Source organism: Brachionichthys hirsutus, chromosome 21 (assembly GCF_040956055.1).
Source record: "Brachionichthys hirsutus isolate HB-005 chromosome 21, CSIRO-AGI_Bhir_v1, whole genome shotgun sequence".
NCBI classification, from domain to species: Eukaryota; Metazoa; Chordata; class Actinopteri; order Lophiiformes; family Brachionichthyidae; genus Brachionichthys; species Brachionichthys hirsutus.
The window spans coordinates 9,237,761-9,259,699 of NC_090917.1; the positions used below are offsets into that span (position 1 = coordinate 9,237,761).

Sequence of the window (21,939 nt, forward strand, 5' to 3'; positions counted from 1 at the left end):
GACAGGCCGACTCGTGATCGCTTTGATTGATTACCTTCACATGAAATGTCCATAGGTCTTAAGTAACGACATTTAGTTTAGGGAACTGCTCCTTTAACCGAGGGATTCCTCCCATCGACGTGCATTTCATCTAAACGCTGCCGGGAATAAAGCGTCATGGCTGACTGTCCTTACATCACACAGCTAAACACAGAATAAAGACGACGTCTACTTTATGACTCAGCTAATATAAAGAGCAGCAGATTCGTCTCATGCACATTAGCATGTTATTACTGCATAACTGACCAAATTCTATTTCTACTCAATGACACAGTTTCTCACCTAGCATAGCATGATAGCATCAACATGATTCACTGTGGGCTACGTTATACAACGGCAAACAGGCCTCTTTAGTTCAGCACGTGTGAGACAGGCAGAAACACGTTTTCACCTCCGTAGAGGTCAGTAACATGTTTAAATATTACATTTACACTGAGAGCGGCCGGACGATCTGCTCACTCGTAACACGAACGGAACATGGTTGTCATGACGACAGTGGAACAGTAAGGGACCGGAAGCATTTCACCTGGAGAATCGCAGCTTGTTCACAGCGTTGATCCGACACTGACATCAACATGAAAATGTCCCGATGTGTCATCATACAAGACATCAAAGAAGAATCAGCATGACGGTGTCACAATGTCCTTTCATCATCGTTAGGATATAACTTTAACAGCAGAGTGGACGGATGGACAGCTTTTGCGTGATGATCTGATGATGGGCCGTCGTATTCAGAGGAAATCCACCCGACGCCTCGAGAGAAGAGCGCAGCGCTGCAGAAAAGATTACTCTGATTACATCCTGAAGCTGCTCAGCTGCATGAGGGCAGGCGAGTAGACGGAATCCCAGAATCAGGCAAGGTCAGTACATGGGGAGGCTGGTGCAGGAAGGGTGCTGGACGGACTAGGAGCATGTCACTAGACGATCTGGCAGCGGTGTGGTGTGTGAGCAGAGTATATGTAGTGTCCGGCTGATTGCTGATGTGGTGCAGGCGCTATTTACCATTGTTGTCCACATGATTGGTTTTCTTCTTGCTGTTGTCTATAGGAACCCCTTGTAACTCCACCCACACCTGAGGATCCACAATAGATGTGGGCTTGTCCCATTCCGGCTTCGGCTTCGGCCTCTACAAAGCCTGTAAACAGATATTGTTTCTTGCATAGTGAAAATTAAAGCTAAAAAACTAGTTCAGCTCAAATTTGAATCGATTTCCCTTCATTACAGACTTTACTGACTTTACGTGGACTGAGCTGGTTCAATGGATTGTGATTAAAGTCTTGAGTCCTGCTCTGAGAATCCACCCTCTATGAAAGAGTCCATTCTGGCTTCATTATTCCCGTTGGTGCGCTTGGTCAACACACTGAACATGCTCTTTACTTCCTGCTTCATAGCCTCCAAACACCGGGCAGTTTCCCTGCATCAGACAAACCTTTGTTTTGCATAAAATTTAGACAGAGGATAAAGTTAAACTTTTCACAACTTTTAAAACAACTCTGGTTCTGTAATAAGAGCCCGAGGCTTTCTTAGCTTAGGTTTGGACAGATGCTTCATGCCTTGGCATCTTCCACTGGTCGTCTCCATGCTTCAGGTTGGGGTAGAGATGGGACTAGGCTTTCTTGGCAGAAGACTTGGCTGGTGACTTGGCTGGTGACCTGGCTGGTGACCTGGCTGGTGACCTGACTGGAGACCTGACTGGTGACTTTGAGGTACTGCTTTGACATGAGGAGACCTTAATGTGCACAAAGAGTGAGGAGGGTGAAAGGCTGGAGCCGTCCAGCTTCAGCAGTGGGACGTGACGGTAACCTGGGGAGACGAGGGACAGGAGGTCAGAGAGCAAGTCGTATAGATCCAATCACATCCCGACCTGGCTGAACCCACACACACCTGTTCGGAGGCTGGTGAAAGGCAGCGTGTACTGTCCCAGGAAGTCGTTACTGGAAGTATAGTCGTGGTCCTCCACCATGAAGCGAACCAGAGCCAGGTCAGGGACATGCACAGTGAAGTTGAAGGTACAGTCCCACCGTGGGTTAAAGCCTGAACCACAGAGGGAACTTTCAGAACAGCGTGCTCCCAACTTTCCCTCTTCTTAGTCACTCCTACAGCCGTGTCAGAGGAACGCAGGTCCACCTGTCCTCTTCACGTCTGTCTCGGTTCTGAGCAGAGATCGGCCCAGGACCAGGTCAGAGGTTATTAGATTGGGAGCCAAATCGGATTCAGACGTAGACCCAGGAAATCCCACTGAAAACGTTTTACATGCGGATCTTAGTTTATTAATTGACTAGGTTTTGTCTATTTATTGATTAATATTTGTGAATGTTAGTTTTACATATAATATCCCAATAATCAGGATGGATTATTAGGAAAAGTGATTTTTGTTTTATACAACTTCAACAACAATTAGAGCTAAATCTGTCTGTTCTTATACGGGTTCGTTTGGGTCGGTAGGTATTTACCATTGTTGTCCACATGATTGGTTTTCTTCTTGCTGTTGTCTATAGGAACCCCTTGTAACTCCACCCACACCTGAGGATCCACAATAGATGTGGGCTTGTCCCATTCCGGCTTCGGCAGCTGCTGAGCTGAAATAACCTGAAACAATCATTTAGACTTTAGAGCATCGTTCATTGCAGCCCGGCGTCAGAGCATCGCTCAGGTCCCACAGGATGAGACATCTGATCCATCTGTTGAAAAGCCTTTCCCTCTGGAGACAACAACATGTGTGTTTACTGTTGTGTTGTGTGTTTGTTCATGGGGCATCGGTCAACAAGCGTCACCTGCCTGTTTATCGCCTCCGTCCGCCGAGGAGGTTCTGTTTCTGCTGCCTTCACCAAGACTCGCTGGAATTATCAGTGGACAAACGGGTTTGTTGTATCTTCAGAAGCTCTGGATCTAATCCAGAAGAATCCACCATTACTGAAAGGCTGCTTCTAGTGAATAACGTCTATGCTAATAATGACATCAACGTGAATCGTTGCTAAAGGTTTGTTTTCACGGTTAAGGAATCTAAAAATATAGATAACATGAATGTAGTACAATTATTTGGGGTGTAAATCAAAGTAGGGCGACTGAGCTGCTCGGCGGAGGTCTGTGCTGTCTGAGTACTTTCTAGTTTACTGTAGATTCATCTTGGTACCATCTTGTGGGTACAAGAGTACATCCATGTATCAGAAATGAAAGCAGAGCCATACCGAACCCCACTTTGCCGTTCTCTGAATCGCTGATGGCGGCGCCGCCGTCAGTTTGTGTGAGGAGGGGATGCCATCTTACCCGAACGGCGAGAAGGACGGGCCTGTGGCCAGAACCTCCACCGACGTTCTCTGGGTTGAAGCTGATGTCAGGCTGGCGCAGGAAAGGAGGTTTCAGGACGAACCCACACTGGCCATTCTGCAGGAACCTGCCGTGGTTCAGGTCCATCTGCTCACCAGGTGTTTGGAAATTCAAAGCAACTAGACACAACACATGTCCTCCTGTTACTGCGGCCGCCATGGGGGGGTACAGGTAACGAGCAGCATCCTAAAATAAGACCTCACCAATCTGACAGCCCCCGTTCCACATCTCCTTAGGGTTGTAGTTGGACGACTGGAGGCGCTGGCCCGAGGGGTAGATCCTGCTGAGCCGGTGGCTGTTGAGACGGACAAAATGTATCCCTGCAAGGAAGATAAGTCCAAAAGCACCTTGAGTCACTCCCTTCAGGACCTGCACCTTGTGAACCAAGCAGAATACCAGAGCATCATACCCGAGTCCTTAATGTGCCTGAGCGCTCCACTCTCAGAGAACGAGGACATGTCAGTGGCCGGACCTTTGGCTGCCTGCTCGAAGCTCCTGAAGGGAACGCTCCGGTTGTACAGAACCAGCTCTGACAGCTCTGGACTCAGCTTGGACACGCCTGTCTGAGAGCACACACAGAAAGCAGCTGGTCAACCTCCCCAACCTGCTGCCGCTGCGTGGCAGGCCATCGGGCGGCACCCACCTTTCTGTCCTCGTCCTTCCTCCTCGGCCTGCCATCAACGCCGCTGGCTTCGCTGGCTTCTTCGTCTGAGGAGCTGAGGAGCTGAGGAGTCAGAGACAAAGGGAGTTATAGTCCAAGTTCATATCAAACAAACAACATGGATTTCAGAAGTAAAAACCTAAATGAGAACTAATAAACGCATTGTCCTCCTGTCCTTGTCTCTGTGTGGACTGCACTAGGAGACAAAATGACACCTTGTCTAGCCGATAAGTGAAACGATTCTGGTTGTTGGACTCACTTTAAATGCATATTCATTGATCGTCTCGATGACTTCAACAAAGGGCACTTTGGAGGTGAGTGTGTGTCCATGGTAGATGACAGGCTGTCCTCTGTCTCCGTCCCAACAGTCCAGCTCCACACAGCGGCAGCCATGATTCAGGGCACTAGGAGAACACACACACACACACGCACACACGCACACACACACAGTGACCAATGGTCTATTTGTTTGGTCCCTGTTAATTAAAACCAAATCCAGGACTAAGGTGTTTAAATGTGTGAGTGTACAACCACAATATCAAAGGATTCTGTAAACAAACAAGCAGCTTTATAAAGTGGCATCTTCTAAGTCTTCAACATTTTAGTACAACGCGTGACTCGTCGTCCAGGTAACAGAACCTGCCGCAGCATGGGCTCCCACCGGATGTAGGGCTCTGTGCTGCTCTCGCCGGTCAGCTGGTCCTTAGTGAGGTAGGTGTTGTGGGAGGAGGAGATGAAGTAGTGGGCCAGTGGCTGGTGCATGTCCTGGTACACTCTAGCGTGCTCCGGGTTAAATGCACAGTTCTCCTTGGACAGCATGTACATGGTGAAACCATTGGCAGTCATGAACTGGTGCTTCTGGGCTGCACTGGGCAAAAGGCACAAACACGGGACAGGATTCTTCTCATGAATAGTTCTAAAGGAGGGAAAGGGATTTGTATTTTATGGATGTGAATATTTAAGTCTCTCAAAATATTTAAAATATCTCAAAATGTTTGTAGCAATTATAAATTACATTTTGTGAAAAGAAAGGCCGGCAGAAGTTCTAGCTCCTATTGTGGCTGACACACATGAATACTCTGGTAGCTAGCATCCAGCGGCTTTACCAGGGCCTTTTGCTCAGTGCTAATATGGTCACTGGGCTCCGTACCCCATTCATTAAGTTCATAGGTGAGTATGAGACTTTGGGCATGGATGAGTGAAGCATCCTCTCCCTGGTCCTTCAAGAACTCCTTCAGGTCCACAGTGGAAAGCACACAGCCGTTTGCAGAGTAGCGGATGAACACAGCGTCCAGCTCCGGCCGCCTTAGCAGCTCCCTGCAGAACACCTCTATCTCGCCGTCGTCCAGCCGGCCGTCGGCTGACCGGTCGCATTTCTGCCAGAGAAAGAGGCTGAATTAGGTCCTTCAGTCAAGCGGGGCTCTGCTGCCAGACTCAAACGACGTGTTACTGTTAAAGTCTCATGTTACTCAAGTCAGATGAATTTACACGTGAGCTTTTATTACGGGCTGAAGATGTTTGGAAGCTTGAGTGTGTTTCCGACCTGGAAGAGGCTTCGAGCGTACTGGTCGCTCAGGTCAACGTTGATCATCTGCAGTAGCGTCCGGACTTCCTCATAGCTCATCTTATCATCGTGGTTCTCGTCAGCTCGACTCAGGTAGGCATGAATCCAGGTAGCCACAAGCAGTCAAGGTAGACTCTGAGCCTCAGTCACGATGAAGTGCTTTAGGATGGGTCCAATCCTTTGTGTTAGTCTCGTGTGGTAAGTCGGGGTGTAAAGTAAACCTCCCAACGTGGCTGAGGGATCTGACGTGGGTCCCACAACCTTCATGCAGTAAAGCAGCTGATGAGAAACGCAGTCAGACTATACATTGGAGCGACTGAGTCATTTGTTTAGGTTAAGACTGGTAGAGAGTCCAGATACTTCTACTATACCACTTATAGCACCTGGAGGAGGTAGTATGAGTATCTACTCAGTATGGCTACTCTAGCCAGACTCTAGTGTGCTTTGAGACGACTTGTGGAATACGACCGTTTATTGTGTTTATTTTTTGGAACGCTTCTTTCAGTCTAAAAGAGGATGTCTGTTGCGCCGCTGCCACAGTTGTTTCAGACTCCACGGAGGACTCCATCTAAAAGGTTAAATATTCCTCATGCTATTGTCTCTTCATACAAGCCTGAAAGGATATTGGTCAAGCTTCTCCTTCTGGGTCATGTTGTCCACCCTCCCCTGCAGGGTTCGGATGCCACGGGCCCAGTGCTGAGCCTCCTCCTGGCTCTGGCAGAGGAGATCCAGGCTTTTTCGTGGCCCTTTGAACACCACTGTAAAACAACGGCCCTCCGGGACGGAGCCAAGCATCTGGCGCAAAGTCTCTGACTGGCAACCCTCCCGAACACACTCCACTTCCGTTACAGAGACTGGGCATGTGCAAAGGGGGGTGGGGGGAGAGCAAAGGTGGGGGGAGAACAAAGGAGGGTGGAGAACAAAGGGTGGGGGGAGAACAAAGGGTGTGGGGGAGAGAACAAAGGAGGGTGGAGGAAGAACAAAGGGTGGAAGAAGAGTTTGACACCCATGTTCTAGATTGTTCTCGGTATCTTTATACACCAACCAGGAAAAGTCAAAGTGAATCAGAGCTGATGTGTATTTCTAACTGATTATTGAATATATAAATGGGTTTAATGTTAAAATTAAATGTTTTTTCCTGACTCCGTTCTGGATCTGATCCAGATTAAATTTAGTGGTGAGATAGAGACCCCCCCCCCCCCCTACATGACTGTGTCAAATTCCAAATTCAAGCTTTATTTACTCCAACGCAACCAAAATGTTTTAACTGATCCACAATCCAGAATCTCTTCTGGATCATCACCAAAACGTAATCATCTGTTTCTGGTAACATTCCCAACATGCCCTGCATATTTCATCAAAACCAGGCGGACGGACAAACAAACGCTGGACGTTAATATCTGAGCGACCGGATCTGAAATACGTTGACCCGATTACTCAAGAGGACACCGCTGGTATCTGAAGAGCTTCGTCTTGAACCGACTTGAAGAAGACGATCATGAAATGGGTCTCCAAAAGGAAAACGTCAGGACGATGCAGAACTAGAGAATATTTGGGATTAATGTCGAATCGATCGTTAACAAAACAGGTCGTCATAAAAGCGAGATGAATGACTCATAATCACACTGGTGGCACCAGAAAAAGCCCTCCGGCACACCCGAACATCTGCACAAACATCTGCAGCTCACGTCGTGTGGTTAAAAGCCTTGTATTCTGCCCGGGTGGCTGATCATACAGCAGCAAACTACAGGCTCCGGGCCGACTGCCACTGTAATCTCCTTTCATCTCTACTGCAGGATGGGCTCTAATCCCAGGCCCAAAATAGATGAACTCTATAATCACGGCAGGGTGTTTGACCCGATGGTGGCGGAGGAGAGAGGCTCCGGGAGTCGGTTCTGCTCCGTGCAGAGCAGCAAGTAGCATTTAAAATGTGTAAAAATAGCTTCTGTGTATCCCTGCTTCGCCCCGCCCCCAAGCAGCAAGGTCTGCTGCTTAGTGACCGACCCCTGGTCAGTGACCGACCCCTGGTCAGTGACCGACCCCTGGTTAGTGACCGGCCCCTGCTTAGTGACCGACCCCTGGTCAGTGACCGACCCCTGGTCAGTGACCGACCCCTGCTTAGTGACCGACCCCTGGTCAGTGACCGACCCCTGCTTAGTGACCGACCCCTGCTTAGTGACGACCCCTGCTTAGTGACCGACCCCTGGTCAGTGACAACCCCTGGTTAGTGACCGACCCCTGGTCAGTGACCGACCCCTGGTTAGTGACCGGCCCCTGGTCAGTGACCGACCCCTGCTTAGTGACCGACCCCTGGATAGTGACCGACCCCTGGTTAGTGACCGACCCCTGGTTAGTGACCGACCCACGTGAAGACGGCCGATGTAAACCCGTTGGAAGCTTCAAAGCTAAACGGCGTTGCAGAATTCTTCTAAACGTCGCGCTGCCCCCCCAGGTTGACGTAAGCGTTGCGATTCAGTTCAATAGATTTGTGTCTGCGTTCTAAGTCTTCTGGTTTATAATACGCCGTCGCTTATCGATGATGATGATGATGATGAATAACGTACAGGATTGCTGCTCCTTGGCCCGGCTGGAGGTTTTGTGGGACTGACACCAGACGGTCACGCCGTCTTCCAGCAGCTTCAGGACTCGCCGCTTCTGCCAGCGAGGCGAGCGGACCTCGGAATAAGACAAATGATCCCATTAAATCGCTTTGATCTCAAAAGGATGACGGACTAAAAAGGAACCGCTCTGTGAATGATTTACCTTCACCATGCTGGAGCCCTGCAGCATCTTCTTCACATCTTCATCATCCTCCACTCCTGGAACGCAAACCGGCCAAACGACGGCTTCAAAAAGGCTGATGTGATAAAAACTGCACTTGATACAGACTGAAGCAAAGTCATCTCGTGCGGCGATCCGTTTCAACTTGTCCAACGTCTCCAACACTTGGACGGTTTCTCTGCTGTCGTTCTCGTCCAATAGGGTCTACCTGACGGGAGGTTGCTAGGAGATACAGTTCAACATCTTCAGATGACTTTTCTGTTGTGACAAAACTCCCCTGCATCACATGACCAGGACTGAAGAGACGTAATGTCTCATTGTCCCCTCCATTTTTAACCAGCTGTTCTTGTCTACAGTGTTTGGCAGGATCCTCCAGTTTCTACTGTACCCTGTCTCACCGTCCCCGTCTGTCCTCTGTCTCGCCCTCAGTCCGTGGAGCATGGATTCCCCCACCAGCCCAGCGCTCTGAGCTACAGTCCCTCCCTGCAGCTACTGGCCATCGGCACTCGTTCGGGGGCTATCAAACTGTATCCTCGCGTGTGTGTGTGTGTGTGTGTGTGTGTGTGTGTGTGTGTGTGTGGTTGTCGGGGAGGAATCTGAGCATCATGTTTGAACTTGACGGCTGCATTGCTAGTGACGCAGCTAATTCCATTTCTGGTTCACACGAGCACCTGATTCAGGTATTTGATTTTCCCACGCTGTTGCTCAATGCTGCTGAGCTTCTGTGCTTTTTGATAGTGCTGGGGGGGGGGGGGATCCTATTAAATGTTGGGGTAGATCCATGATCTATGTTTTAAACATGACCCACGTTTTGTTGAACAGTAAGTCTAAAACGAACCGTTTCCCTGATTTGTTTTTCTTCATTAACTCGTTGGCTGCCGGTCTGTTCGGAGCAGAGATCCCCACAGTGCCAGCGGTTTTAGCGCATCTTGACCGACAGAATATTGTTTTGTAGCCGTTTAAACACCAAAACTACCAAAAGAGAGAGTCTACTCTGCAGCAACGGAACGTTCTCCGTGCTTTACCCCGGCCTGGGTGACTGAAGCTACACAGGCGTGTCCGGACTCGACATCGCGTTTCCCTTTCAGATTGTTGCGACTCTAATAAGACTGTGTCCATCATAAGTCCAATTTGTCCTGAACCGGTGTTCAGGTATGGAGCTCCTGGTGTTGAGTTCGTGGGTCTACATGATGAGAATGCTGCAGTCACACAGGTGCACTTCCTCCCTCACCAGGTACTGACAAAGAAACGGCACACACTCCCAGCATTGTGTGTGTGTGTGTGTGTGTAGCTTGTTGCCTAACCGTTTGCACATTTTGATTGTCTTCTGTCCAGGTCGAACTTGTGACTCTGCTGGATGACAACAGTCTGCATATGTGGACCTTGAGAGCCCATCAGGGACATTCAGAGCTTCTGGAAATCGGACGGTTCACTCTTACTGGGCCACCGGGGTAACACACACACACACACACAGACGCACTCGCACGTTTCTCCCTCGTCCTCCAACCTTTCATTATGTCACTTTTCAAGGAATGTCTTTGATACGTCAAATCTTATTGATATTTCAATCAAAAGAAAATGGTTTCTGCTGCACGTTAGTCGACTCTTAAACGTAGTGTGAGGAGGAATAAATCAATGGATGTTTTTCTCTATCTGGTCAAAGTCCTAGCTAAGCTTTTGATATCAGGGTAGTTGCAGCGCTGCTAGCCTCGAGTCGTTAGTCTAATCCCGCTACCTTGCTCCTGTCCACCTCAGCGCTCCTCCCAGTGTGACCAGAGTGACTGCAGTGATGGCCCACTCATCGGGGGAGCTGCTGCTGTTGGGGACAGAAGGAGGACATGTCTTCATAGTTGAAGTCCCAGGCTTCAGAGAGCTGGAAGAGAGAAACATCAGCCTGGACCAAGTGGCCAGCGGGTCAGTAAACTCCAATATACTCGACTTCATTTATGGTGTTTCGGCTAACTGAGGTGGGTGAAGGATGATATGCAGTTATCAATTCATGGTGTAATTAGTCCTGATCAGTTTATTATATTCACTTTAAATCAAAAGAGCGAAATCTGGTCTGAGGAGTCTCATCTCTTCATCGCAATGACCGACAGTAATCTGTCTCTGCAGAGCCAGACGTGTTTCTGATGTGATCGGTGAACAAGCTTGATCTTTGTTTGTCCAATGTTCCACTCCTATTTAAAAAATAAATTCCCAATGTGTATGCCCCTGGGCAGCACGGTGGCTCAGTGGGTAGCGCTGTCGCGTCACAGCACGAAGGTACTGAGTTTGAATCCCATCTGTGGAGTTTGTATGTTCTCCCCGTGTCTGTGCGGGTTCTCCACCAGAAACACACAATTTAGGTGAATTGACCACTCCAAATTGTCCGTAGTTTGTGTGTGTGTGTGTGTGTGTGTGTGTGTGTGTGTGTGTGTCTGTCTGTCTGTCTGTCTGTCTCTGTATGAATCTGTGATGCACCGGCGACATGTCCAAGGTGTACCCGCCTTTTGCCCATACCCGGGATGGATGCATGTATGGCCCTGTTGTCCCCAAAATACACTTTTGAAATGTCTTTCCTACCAGTCGGGTCACTTATAGGAGGCATGTCCCTGTCTGTCTCAGCCCTCTGGACATGCACCTCTGAGTGTCCCTGTCTCGACCTACGTGAGTTGAGGCCAGCGCTGTTGGGAGTGGATGTGGTTTGTGGTTTGCCTACTCTGATGTTTCACAGAAAATATTTCCTGATGTGTAGAGCAAGCAGAAGAGATGGAGGATGTCTGTCTTATCTCTGCGTGTCTGGACAGGCTCGGAGTCGGGACATATTATTGTTGGAAAACTATGGAAAAGTGTCTTTTGCATTACTTTGGACCTTGAAGGCTTAGTTATGACAAACCAGTGTCTGCTCTAGTAATATTTGTATACTCTGTGGCGAGGGTTGATGTCCTACATGTCCTGAACTACTCTGACATACTTCTCTGCCACGCCTCATGCAGTACCACAGTTCCTCTCTGGGCACCCTGTCATAGGCTTTCTCTAGATCTACAGACACAATGTCTTCTGACCTTCCCTGTACTTCTCCATTGCTAGCCTCAACGCTAACGTTGCGTCTGTGGTACTCTTCTTCGACATAAAGCCATACTGCTGCTCACAAATACTCACTTCTGTCCTTAGTCTAGCCTTAAACACCTTTTCCCATAACTTCGTGTGACTCATCAGCTTTATCCCTCTATAGTTTCCACAACTCTTTATGTCTCCCTTCTTCTTGAAGATGGGCACCTTCTCCTCCATTCCTCTGGCAGCTTCTTCCCCTCTAGGATTGAATAAAACAACCCCGCTAAAAGCTCTACAGCTACCTCTCCTAGACACTTCCATACCTCTGGGTATTTCATCCGGTCCAACTGCCTTCCCATTCTTCATCCTCTGACTATAAAACATGTAAATGTGTGCTGCATCACACACAAAGGACGACGCATCACTCGACTATCAACATGTACCCTACTGGTCTCTAATCGGGTTAATGTCCTGTTGTCTTTCTCCTCTAGTGTACCTGACAATTATATCGGCCGTAGAAATCTGGAACACGTGGAGGCCTTGCAGGAAAACCCAGTCAACCCAAACCAGGTTATTATTGGCTATGGACGAGGTCTCATTGTTATCTGCGATCTGGAGAGACGGTGTTCCCTCCAGCACATCCCCACCACACAGGTAGCTTTGGAACACAAGCTAGTCCCAGATAAACTTTACTGCTTTCCATCTTAAATATTGACATTTACTTTGTGTATTTAACCTGGTGTGGCCATAGCAACTGGAGAATGTGTGGTGGACAGAAGATGGACATGATATTCTCAGTTCACACAGTGATGGAAGCTACTGCCAATGGATTGTGGGCAGAGAGGATGTGAATGAGGAGGTGGAGAAGTCAGACATTCCTTACGGTGAGGACAAACAGGCGACGGGTTTTTCCTGTCGAGCATGAAATGTCTTTCTGGAGGCTCCCCATGACTTTTCTCATTGCTGCAGGACATTTCCCCTGCAAGGCCATTTCTAAAATAGTTCAGCTGCCTACACAAGAAGGGTGAGTTTAACTCGGGTCATCTGTCCTCCTGCAGTTAGAGTGGTTCTAATATTTCACAGTGTTACACATTGATCTGTGCTGAACATGCACTGAGCTGAACTTTAGTCCGATGTGCTGCAGGCCTCCGTTCCTCATGTTCAGTGGTGGCATGCCCAGGGCCAGCTACGGGGACCGACACTGTATCACAGTGATCCACAGGAAGACACACGTGGCTCTGGACTTCACCTCCAGGATCATCGACTTCTTTGCCGTCAGAGACGGACCTCAGCACACAGGCAGGGACAACAATGCAACTGCGGGACGGAACCTTTCACTCGTATCTGTCCCAAACACAATTTTAGAAGTTGTTACTGTGTGAACATAAAACAGAAGGTGAACATTTCCCTTTCAATTGAGAGCAATACAAGCACAGTATACTCAATTAGATCTCTGCTCTCACTTCACACATGCTAAGGTGCCCCTCTTTGGAGGGTCTAAACTACGACCCTTCAGAACCGAATGTCACTCATGGGTTTTAAATGGGGAGCTGTAATCAGAATAAGCATGATGCAGCATCAGTGTCTCGTGTGACCGCTAATGTGCGTCCGGCTGCAAGCTAACCCTGAAAGAGGTTTGCCTTTCCGTTTTACATGACGGCTGATCTTGTCCTGTAATCGAAGGCGCTCCCAAACCTCGTGGCGTCTCCCCAGTTTTAAGACTGCTAGTCTTCATGGTCGTTTCTATTTTCAGTGTTTTCTCATCCAGCTTCAATGATTTTTGTAAATGTATCCTTAATTGGGAGACACATGGGAACCATTGATTGCTCTGACGAGTCCCAGGCCAGTGTTGGCATGTCTAACCCCAGTGTTGTGTCTAGGAGATCCCAGTGCCCTGGTGGTCCTGGTGGAGGAGGAGCTGGTTGTCATTGACCTGCAGACGGAGGGTTGGCCCGTCATTCAGACTCCGTATCTGGTTCCCCTCCACAGCTCAGCCATCACCTGCTCCCACCATGTCTCCACCATCCCCCTCAAGCTGTGGGAGAGAATCATTGCTGCTGGAGACTTGCAGAAGACTCACTATTCCAAAATGGTATGCCCAAAGCCTCTTTCATTGTTTCCTCGACCGGTCAGGGTGGGCTTAATTTATTTACTTAATTTGTAAAGCTGGTCTCTGTTCTAAAGCTCAGCTTGAAATAGTTTTTGATATCATATACGAGTATAGCGTCATGGTTACATTTAAATGTTATTCCCAATCATATTTGACTTGTGCTGTCAAAAGAAGAGGCTAATTTAATTTAACTTTGTTTCTGGTTGATCAGTGTTGAACTTTAATCTCTCCTCTCCCCATGCAGCAGTGGCCAATAACCGGCGGGCAGAATCTGGCCCCAGACCCTCCACAGCGGGACTTGTTACTCTCCGGGTCAGCCCCGAACTTTGGACGTCTCTAGTCAGACATTTGTCTTTCAAATTTAACGCTCTCCCTTTTTGTCTGTGCAGACATGAGGATGGGACGGTGCGTTTCTGGGACGCATCGGGAGTGTGCCTGCATCCCATGTACAAGCTGAGCACGGCTGGAGTCTTCCACACGGACGCCGATCCCAACGACAACATGAATCAAGGCTCCGAGGGGGAGTGGCCCCCATTCAGAAAGGTTCGTCCCGTTGTGTGAAACCAAACCACAGTTTGTGTCGACGTCGCACTGATGAAGGTGATTTTAAACAGATTCCCAATCAGAGCTCGCGTTGGTGTTTGAAGGCCGGGACAGCAAATGTTGCTCCAATGATGTCATCATGAAATGACCGTCCCCTTTGTGCAGGTTGGCTGCTTTGACCCGTACAGCGACGACCCGAGGCTCGGCATTCAGAAGATCCACCTGTGTAAATACAGTGGCTACCTGACCGTGGCTGGCACTGCTGGACAGGTGAGCTCCCTGGTCACTCCTTTATTACAGGTAACGAATGAAACGTCTCTCCACACCAAGGAGACAGATAGTTACCCAATCGTGCTGTGAACATCGTTGCTCATTTCAAAAGACGGATTAATTGATTTAAAATGTCGAGCTAGAAATATGAAACGTGTAGGTGGAATAAGACTGCAAAAATTGTGTAATCGTATTTGGATCCACAACGGAAAGGGGATTATATGAATTTTCTCAGTTCTGTGAGCGTAGATCAGTGCTTCTCAATTATTTTCTGTTACCCCCCCCCCCCCCCAAAAAAAACACTCTTGTATCCTTAACGTAAAAGGAAAGATGAAAAAGAAAGAAATATAGATCAATTTACAACAAATAATAACTATTACCATTGTTTTTTAGTCTGCAGCAGAAAATATTTGAAGTGCATCAGTTTGCCTGAAAATAGAATAAAATAGTTAAACTCCAAAAAGTTTTGGATCAACTGGGTTATTTCCCCCCCGCGTAGTAAAATATGAACTGAAAACAATACTTTAAAATAAATATCACATAAAAAACTGATTTTGATAGTTTATAAAAATAAATTGAAGAATGTTGAGCGAATATTTATAGAAACATTGCTTTTTATTTTTAGTTCTACAGTTGCAATGTAACTAGCGATTCTCATACACAAGGCACGCATCAACGGGGGGGGGGGTCATCCAGCACGACAGACTACTGCTGCAGGCAGGATCAGCTCTTCTATGGTGTGGGGGGGTTTGCATTGAGCTATTTGGTCCGCCCCCTTGAATGACGCTAACAGTGCTAGCTGGTTTACTGAAGTAGCAGCTACACACGCTTCGTCATATTTCCTCGTCTTGGCGTTCGACTGACCTTCCTTTGTCTTATCTCCGCCTCTCTTTTCCTCCCCGTTGAATATTTCTGGCTCTTGAGGGTTTGTTTCAAACTGCTCTTCATATCGCCTGCTCTGTGCTGTGTGTGCGGCGCGCATGTTGCGTGCAAAAACACCATAGAGCTAATATTCCCTGCACGCACTCTGACAATCAGGGCGCCACTGCTACCTACTGGAGTGGATGAGCAATTACACTTTAATCTAGTACGGCAAAAAAAAAAGCACGTCACAGGCGCCCCCCCCCTGACATCGCAGGGGGCGCGCCCCACTATTTGAGAACCGCTGGCGTAGATGAAGTCTGGCGACTCAAAATGTAATATCCATGACTCCCCACTCGTGGTTTAAAATGGCCCCCGCTACAAAGCGCAGGCTGAGCTGTTGACACTGTGATTCAGCAGGTCCATGTCTTTCTGTATCACCTGAATACTTTCCTGTAGTTCCTGTAGCTCGATTATCCTCTCCTCCCAGATCCTGGTGCTGGAGCTGAACGACGAGGCAGCAGAGCAGACGGTGGAAGCTAACGTTGTGGATTTGCTGCAGGGCCAAGAAGGCTTCCGTTGGAAAGTAATGAGACAATCCAGTACTCCTCAGGACTCTGAACAAGTACCACGCGGTGTATTTATGGTACTGCCTTTTCTCCTTGTGCAGGGCCACACTCGGCTGGACGTCCGAGACGAGCCGGTCCTGTTCCCTCCAGGGTTCCAGCCCTTCTCATTGGTCCAGTGCCAGCCTCCTGCTGTGGTCACCGCCCTCAACCTGCACTCTGAGTGGAAGCTGGTTGCTTTCGGCACCAGCCACGGCTTCGGCCTGTTTGATTACCAACAGAAGAACACCGTCCTGGTCAAGTACGGAGACGCCGAGAGTAGAATCCAGCTTCAGTCTGCGTTTAAGCGTCTATTTTAAGGAACGCCTGCGCACACACACACACACACACAGCTCTATTCTTTATTCATATTTTATTTATTATAATTGTATAATTTAGGTGCACCCTCAACCCCAGTGACCAGCTGGCCTTGGAAGGTCCTCTGTCCAGAGTGAAGAGCATCAAGAAGTCCCTCCGGCAGTCCTTCAGGAGAATCCGATGCAGCAGAGTCTCGCTAAGGAAGCATCACGTCAACAATGCCGCCAAGGTGCGCCCCCGACTCCGGCCAGCCCCCACCAGCAGCGGCACTGGTCAAATCGGTGGGTCTGCGGAGACCTTCCCGTCTTTCCCTTCATCGCTCCTCTCCCGCTGCAGCTCCAGGAGGCAAACGCCCGACTGGAGGTCGAACTGGCTGAGATGGAGCTGGCGCCTGTCCAGAGGAAGATCGAGGCTCGCCCCTCGGACGACTCCTTCACCGGTCTCGTACGAACCCTCTGCTTCGCCGATACCTTCCTCTCAGACAGTGAGCGCCAGCATCGAACGCTGAATGTAGCATTAAAGGTTTCACCTGGTTTTTCACATCCTTGCGTTTTGTTTGTAGGTTCCCATAACTCGCCCTCTCTATGGGCAGGGACGAATGGGGGCGGTGTGTTTGCATACATGCTCCGCCTTCCTCCTCTGGAGCACAGAGCTGAGGAAGCGGTTACAGCCCAGCCAGGTGAGCGACTGCTGCCGATGCTGGGGCTGTTGGCTCCTCAGACCTTTTGCCTAAACATTCGTTCTTTTCCTCTTTTCTAGCAAAGGAGATCCAGCTGATGCACCGAGCTCCTGTTGTGGGCATCGTGGTGCTGGATGGCCACGGGTCTCCTCTCCCAGAGCCGCTGGAGGTGGCCCATGACCTGGCTCGCTCCCCGGACATGCAGGGGTCCCACCACCTGCTGGTCATATCGGAGGAGCAGTTTAAGGTCGGCGTCACTCGCGATGGTCACATCGACCTTCATTTATTTTCCGGAGACCGCATAAGCTAAGATAAGAACTGGGGGGGGGGGGTTATGGTTTAAGACAAACAGTGACATTTGCAGCATTCTCCTAACCAGCTGATAAACATTAACACTTAAAAACCTCAAACAAAATAAATCCAAGCTCAAACGAGCTTTTGCACCGTTATGACGGTGCTCTAGAGCCGCGGCCCCTACCACCGGGGGGCCGCGGCTCTAGAGGTCATTAGTTCTGAAGCCCTAGACGTGTTTCGTGACTTTCCATTGTCTTGGTGAGCAGAATTTAATTCTAGGTGAACTGTTCTAACCTTTTTTCCGTACCTGAGGAGGCCTTCCAAACAATAACGGCGGGTTGAAGCGTTCACTGACGCCACTAAGACGATGTCGTGTGTGTGTGCGCAGGTTTTCACCCTGCCGAAGGTGAGCGCGAAAATGAAGCTGAAGCTGACGGCCATTGACGGCTCCAGGGTGCGGCGGGTGGGAGTGGCCTGGTTTGGCAGCAGCCGATCGGAAGACTATGGCGAGAGTGGCCTGGTGATTCTGACCAATCAGGGCGACCTCCACGTGGTGTCGCTGCCGACGGTCAAGATGCAGGTTCAGCACCCCTGCATTCGCAGAGAGGATGTCAGCGGCATTGCGTCCTGCGTCTTCACCAAGCATGGCCAGGGTAAAGGTCGTCTCCGTGCGTTGGGGCTGGTTGTCGGGGTCGCTTCCCTTACAGCATTCAGCTCCGGCAGTAGAACCCGTAACAGACCGGTGCCACACAGTCAAACTGGAATGGGCTCTGGAGCCTGGCTCTAGGGCACGCGGGCAGTGCTCTCCAGGCCACACATGCAACATTAGATTTGAGTGAAGAGCATCTGTTCCGCCTTTCCTCTCAGACGGCGGGTGAATGCTCAGACTCTCACTCGACTGTTTCTTCAGGCTTCTACTTGATCTCCCCGTCTGAGTTTGAGCGCTTCTCCATGTCCACCCGTTGCCTGGTGGAGCCTCGCTGTCTGGTGGAGGCTCCCCTCCATCGTAGCTCCTCCCCTCGGCGTAGGCCGCAGGCCGACGGCGGCTCGTCTGCTCACAGGTATTTGTACGCTCCCGCTTCGTGTAGCTCGCTCTGGACGCTCCACTCCATCGGTGCTCATTGGTCTTCTCTGACCTTCCAGAACCCCCAGACCAGACAGCGAGGATTCAGGTACCCTGTCTCTGCTACCGACCGTGCATGTGCCACTGACCGAGAACACGTGTTTGATTTTAGAGCGTGGCTTCAGCTGCAGTAACGCGTGCTGCCTCGACCCAGGGACACCTGCAGCTCAGACGCCTGCACTACGCATGACTTGTCTGACCTGCCTTGGATCCCGGCAGCCCGTGTCCTTGTTGTCACTAAACTGCCGCCCGAAGTCGCGTTAGCAGTGCAGCGTTGTGATTGGTCCTGTTTTGTTGCCCTGCAGAAGTACTTCAGGAGATCCAGAAGTCACTAGAAGGAGACCAGATGTAAGTGTGAATATTAATGATGTAACTGCAGTTCCAGAAGCCCCCCCCCCACCACCACACACACACTGACCTAGACTGAAGCAACGAGGACACGATTTGTCTCGATGTAATTTATTGTCGGTTCAACATGCAGAATCATTATTCATGGGGAGATTCACACTGAAATGCAGCAAAAGGAGTTTTTGACAAACTGCAGTTTGTTTTTTATAGAAACATGTTTCATAGGTAGCTGGGGGGTAGTATCTGATAAAATACTACACTGTAGCTTCAACAAAAGTATTTCAGTTTTTCTTTAGTTTCCATGGAAATCTGAGTTTAAGTAAACTGGAGGTTTGTTATGGAGTCCGAGTCATTTTTTGTGGCCCCCGGTAGCTGTGTGCAGACATTTGTTTTTGTAAAATGCTGCGTCTGTCACATGTTCTTAACAGAACACGTTTGTTGGTTGTTCTGCAGTTCTGCCCCTCTCAACTGTGACAAGAGTTTTGAAGAAAGTTAACGTCATAACTTGTGCTGGATGATATTTTTCTTTATTTATTATTTAATATTATTTACTTGAATAAGTTTGATTATTGATCAATGGAGTAGTGTGGTTTTCTTAACCTGATCAATTGAAAGGATTTACGTTATAATAACAGCAATAAACTATCCATATATATTTACAACTATACAATTGAATATGCAATGTTTGTAACTTAAGTAGTGAACTGATCAAACGGAAGAATTCAGCAACATGTCAATAACAATAGCAACACGCTCGTCAGGAAATCAATAATCTGCTGGAGGTGACTATTGAAAGTTATTTGAACTTCTTTTGTTTTTTCCAGCATGTGCTGAAATGTTGATCCCGGCTACATATGGAGCTCAGGATCAGCACTGGACAGCTCCATAGGTAGTCGGCTACATATGGATATGGATCAGCACTGGACAGCTCCATAGGTAGTCGGCTACATATGGATATGGATCAGCACTGGACAGCTCCATAGGTAGTCGGCTACATATGGATCAGGATCAGCACTGGACAGCTCCATAGGTAGCCGGCTACATATGGATCAGGATCAGCACTGGACAGCTCCATAGGTAGTCGGCTACATATGGAGCTCAGGATCAGCACTGGACAGCTCCATAGGTAGTCGGCTACATATGGATCAGGATCAGCACTGGACAGCTCCATAGGTAGTCGGCTACATATGGATCAGGATCAGCACTGGACAGCTCCATAGGTAGCCGGCTACATATGGAGCTGTCCAGTGCTGATCCTGAAAGTGACGTCTTTTCCGTGGCATTGACTCGGGGAATGTTCTTTATCTTTCCCACTTTGGTTGGTTTTTTTGGTTTGGTTTTCCATGACCAGACAAGGTGGTGGCTTTCTGGTTTTGCTTTGATTTTGTATCGATTATCTTTGTTCCTGCATGATGATTGCATTTGAATGGAACCTTTCCACATTATTAGATGTGTTCATTTATTCCCATCACAAACTTTGGTTCATACTCTACAGTATGGCTTTATCTCTAACATTTTTCAATTTACAACCTTTTAAAAAAGTGATATCAAAATGCAATATTTTATTGTAATTACTAAAGAGTTAAATAAAAAAATAAATAGTTATTTAACAGCATGTTAAGGAGTAGTTACACTTATTTTACGTTATATTACATTACATTTAGTTACATTTTTACTGTGTTACGGTTTACATTCGGCCTTTGGAGGGGAAACGTAATGCTAATGTGGCCCTTGGAGAAAATGAGTTTGACCCCCCTGCTCTAAAGCAACTGACCTCACTTTCTATTTGTTGACGTGCGTTTATTCCAGATTGACCGGTGTTGGTTTTGGTCGAGTTCAGGGTTTGCTGCATCCATTAAATGAGTCTGGTTTATTAGACACTTGATTTCAGCACCCCTGTTTATAGTTCACAAACAGATCTGCAGGTCAAAATGAGCCCCGTCCCGTCGCTGCACAGCTTTAACCAGTGATGTCGCTCATGCTGCTTGTTTCAGGAGCTTTGTTGGGAATAACGTGAGCGCTGTAGCGTGAGAGGTTGCTCTGGACGGCTCGGGTAAGGTCACGGGAGAGTTTCTCCTCCTCCTATCAACATGTTTGGTAATCGGCTGTTTCTGCCGCCTGTCCTCTGACTGAACTAAATGTGTCTGTGTAGGAAGGACGCTGCCGTCCTGGAGCAGCGTGGACTCCTGCTGAGCTGACGAACCACTACTGACCCCTCGCCGAAGCGACTGACCTCACTGTACGTCACACGTAGAGACAAAGTGCTCCGAGCACCACGCTGCCGTTTGGAGGTGAAGACGGAAGAGACGCCGCCTGTGCCTGGAGACCGCGACCGCGTGCCGTCCACACGGTCCACACCGATGAGCCCAAAGCGACATCAAGCACAGCCCTAACCAAACGCATGGCCGCTGCCTGTTGAAGCTCTGGAGCGCTTTGACTCCAGCAGGACTCGTACTCGCTTCATTTTTGAAGTTTTTATTACCATGAGCCTTTTTTTTTAGATTCTGGCCGTGGACCAGTTCGTCCAGTTTGTTGCACAATGTCACTGGCCGCCTTCTCCCCTCCATGGACGAACGTCTAGAAGCAATGTGTGTGTGTGTGTGGGGGGGGGGGGGATTTTAAAAATGCTGATGGAAATATTTTACATTTTGGGATTTGTGCCTGATTACTTCCAGAAACTCAGATTTATACTGTGAAAGCTCATTTTAGTCAGGAATGAGGAATTGGATCGAATATTTTAAAGCAAATTCTAGCTCTAACCTCAGATGTCTCTCACAATATTTTATCTAAATACAAATTAAACCCCCACATTTTGACATCAAAATATAATTTCATAATCCTGCCTTTAACCCTTTCATAACTCTATTTTTGTCTTTTTCCTCGTTTCTTCCATAAATGGGCTTCCATGCAGTTCAGGTGATTTACCAGAGGTGCCCCAAAGAGAAGAGGCTTTTATATGTATTCTCAGTCAGCTCAATATTTCAGCCAGCATGATGCCGTTAGAGGCCGTGTGCCCGTCCGTAGGTACGCCTCCACTGCTGCCCAGCTCACAAGGCTGTCGTTTTTAGGGGAAATGAATGGCTTTCTATGGGGCTTTGTTTTTAACTATTTTTATGAAAAGAATTTTTATGCAAACAATGAGTAATGTAACTCAGAAATATAATTGTAAGCTATTGTAGTGAAATGTTTTTAATATATTTAGTGATTACGTAACCCGATCTGTACCTGTGGGCCTGTTTAATGGGGTTGGCTGCTCTTCAGACTGTACAAGGAAATGTTTTGGTACGGTCTCAGAATGCTGGATAATTTAGTGTATATTTTTGTAGTGAACTGATTAATGCTATTTTTTTATTTGAACCTTCACACTACAAGCTTCTTGT

General features: G+C 48.3%; 2 protein-coding genes across 2 annotated transcripts; one reads left to right on the forward strand and one right to left on the reverse strand.

Moving 5' to 3' along the window:
• Nucleotides 1–1,645: 1,645 nt before the first annotated feature.
• On the reverse strand, nucleotides 1,646–8,494 carry LOC137910484 (1-phosphatidylinositol 4,5-bisphosphate phosphodiesterase delta-3-A-like). Its single transcript, XM_068754920.1, has 15 exons — nucleotides 8,470–8,494; nucleotides 8,355–8,410; nucleotides 8,156–8,267; nucleotides 6,217–6,445; nucleotides 5,571–5,709; nucleotides 5,178–5,403; nucleotides 4,689–4,890; nucleotides 4,253–4,431; nucleotides 4,010–4,074; nucleotides 3,776–3,929; nucleotides 3,570–3,686; nucleotides 3,307–3,485; nucleotides 2,493–2,628; nucleotides 1,924–2,073; nucleotides 1,646–1,842 (listed from the first exon to the last, which is right to left on the reverse strand). The coding sequence occupies exons 1-15, from the start codon at nucleotides 8,492–8,494 to the stop codon at nucleotides 1,646–1,648; spliced, it is 2,166 nt and encodes a 721-aa protein (XP_068611021.1).
• A 164-nt stretch (nucleotides 8,495–8,658) lies between these two features.
• Nucleotides 8,659–21,332, forward strand: LOC137910485 (LLGL scribble cell polarity complex component 2-like). The gene is made up of 25 exons (XM_068754921.1): nucleotides 8,659–8,678; nucleotides 8,729–8,899; nucleotides 9,525–9,606; nucleotides 9,708–9,823; nucleotides 10,128–10,286; nucleotides 11,900–12,062; nucleotides 12,160–12,292; nucleotides 12,378–12,432; nucleotides 12,553–12,707; nucleotides 13,289–13,500; nucleotides 13,763–13,830; nucleotides 13,908–14,061; nucleotides 14,227–14,331; nucleotides 15,683–15,778; nucleotides 15,863–16,059; nucleotides 16,197–16,344; nucleotides 16,452–16,599; nucleotides 16,678–16,794; nucleotides 16,875–17,041; nucleotides 17,477–17,741; nucleotides 17,999–18,149; nucleotides 18,232–18,260; nucleotides 18,517–18,559; nucleotides 20,554–20,612; nucleotides 20,712–21,332. The coding sequence occupies exons 1-24, from the start codon at nucleotides 8,659–8,661 to the stop codon at nucleotides 20,588–20,590; spliced, it is 2,991 nt and encodes a 996-aa protein (XP_068611022.1). The 3' UTR covers nucleotides 20,591–20,612; nucleotides 20,712–21,332.
• The last annotated feature ends 607 nt before the right edge of the window (nucleotides 21,333–21,939 follow it).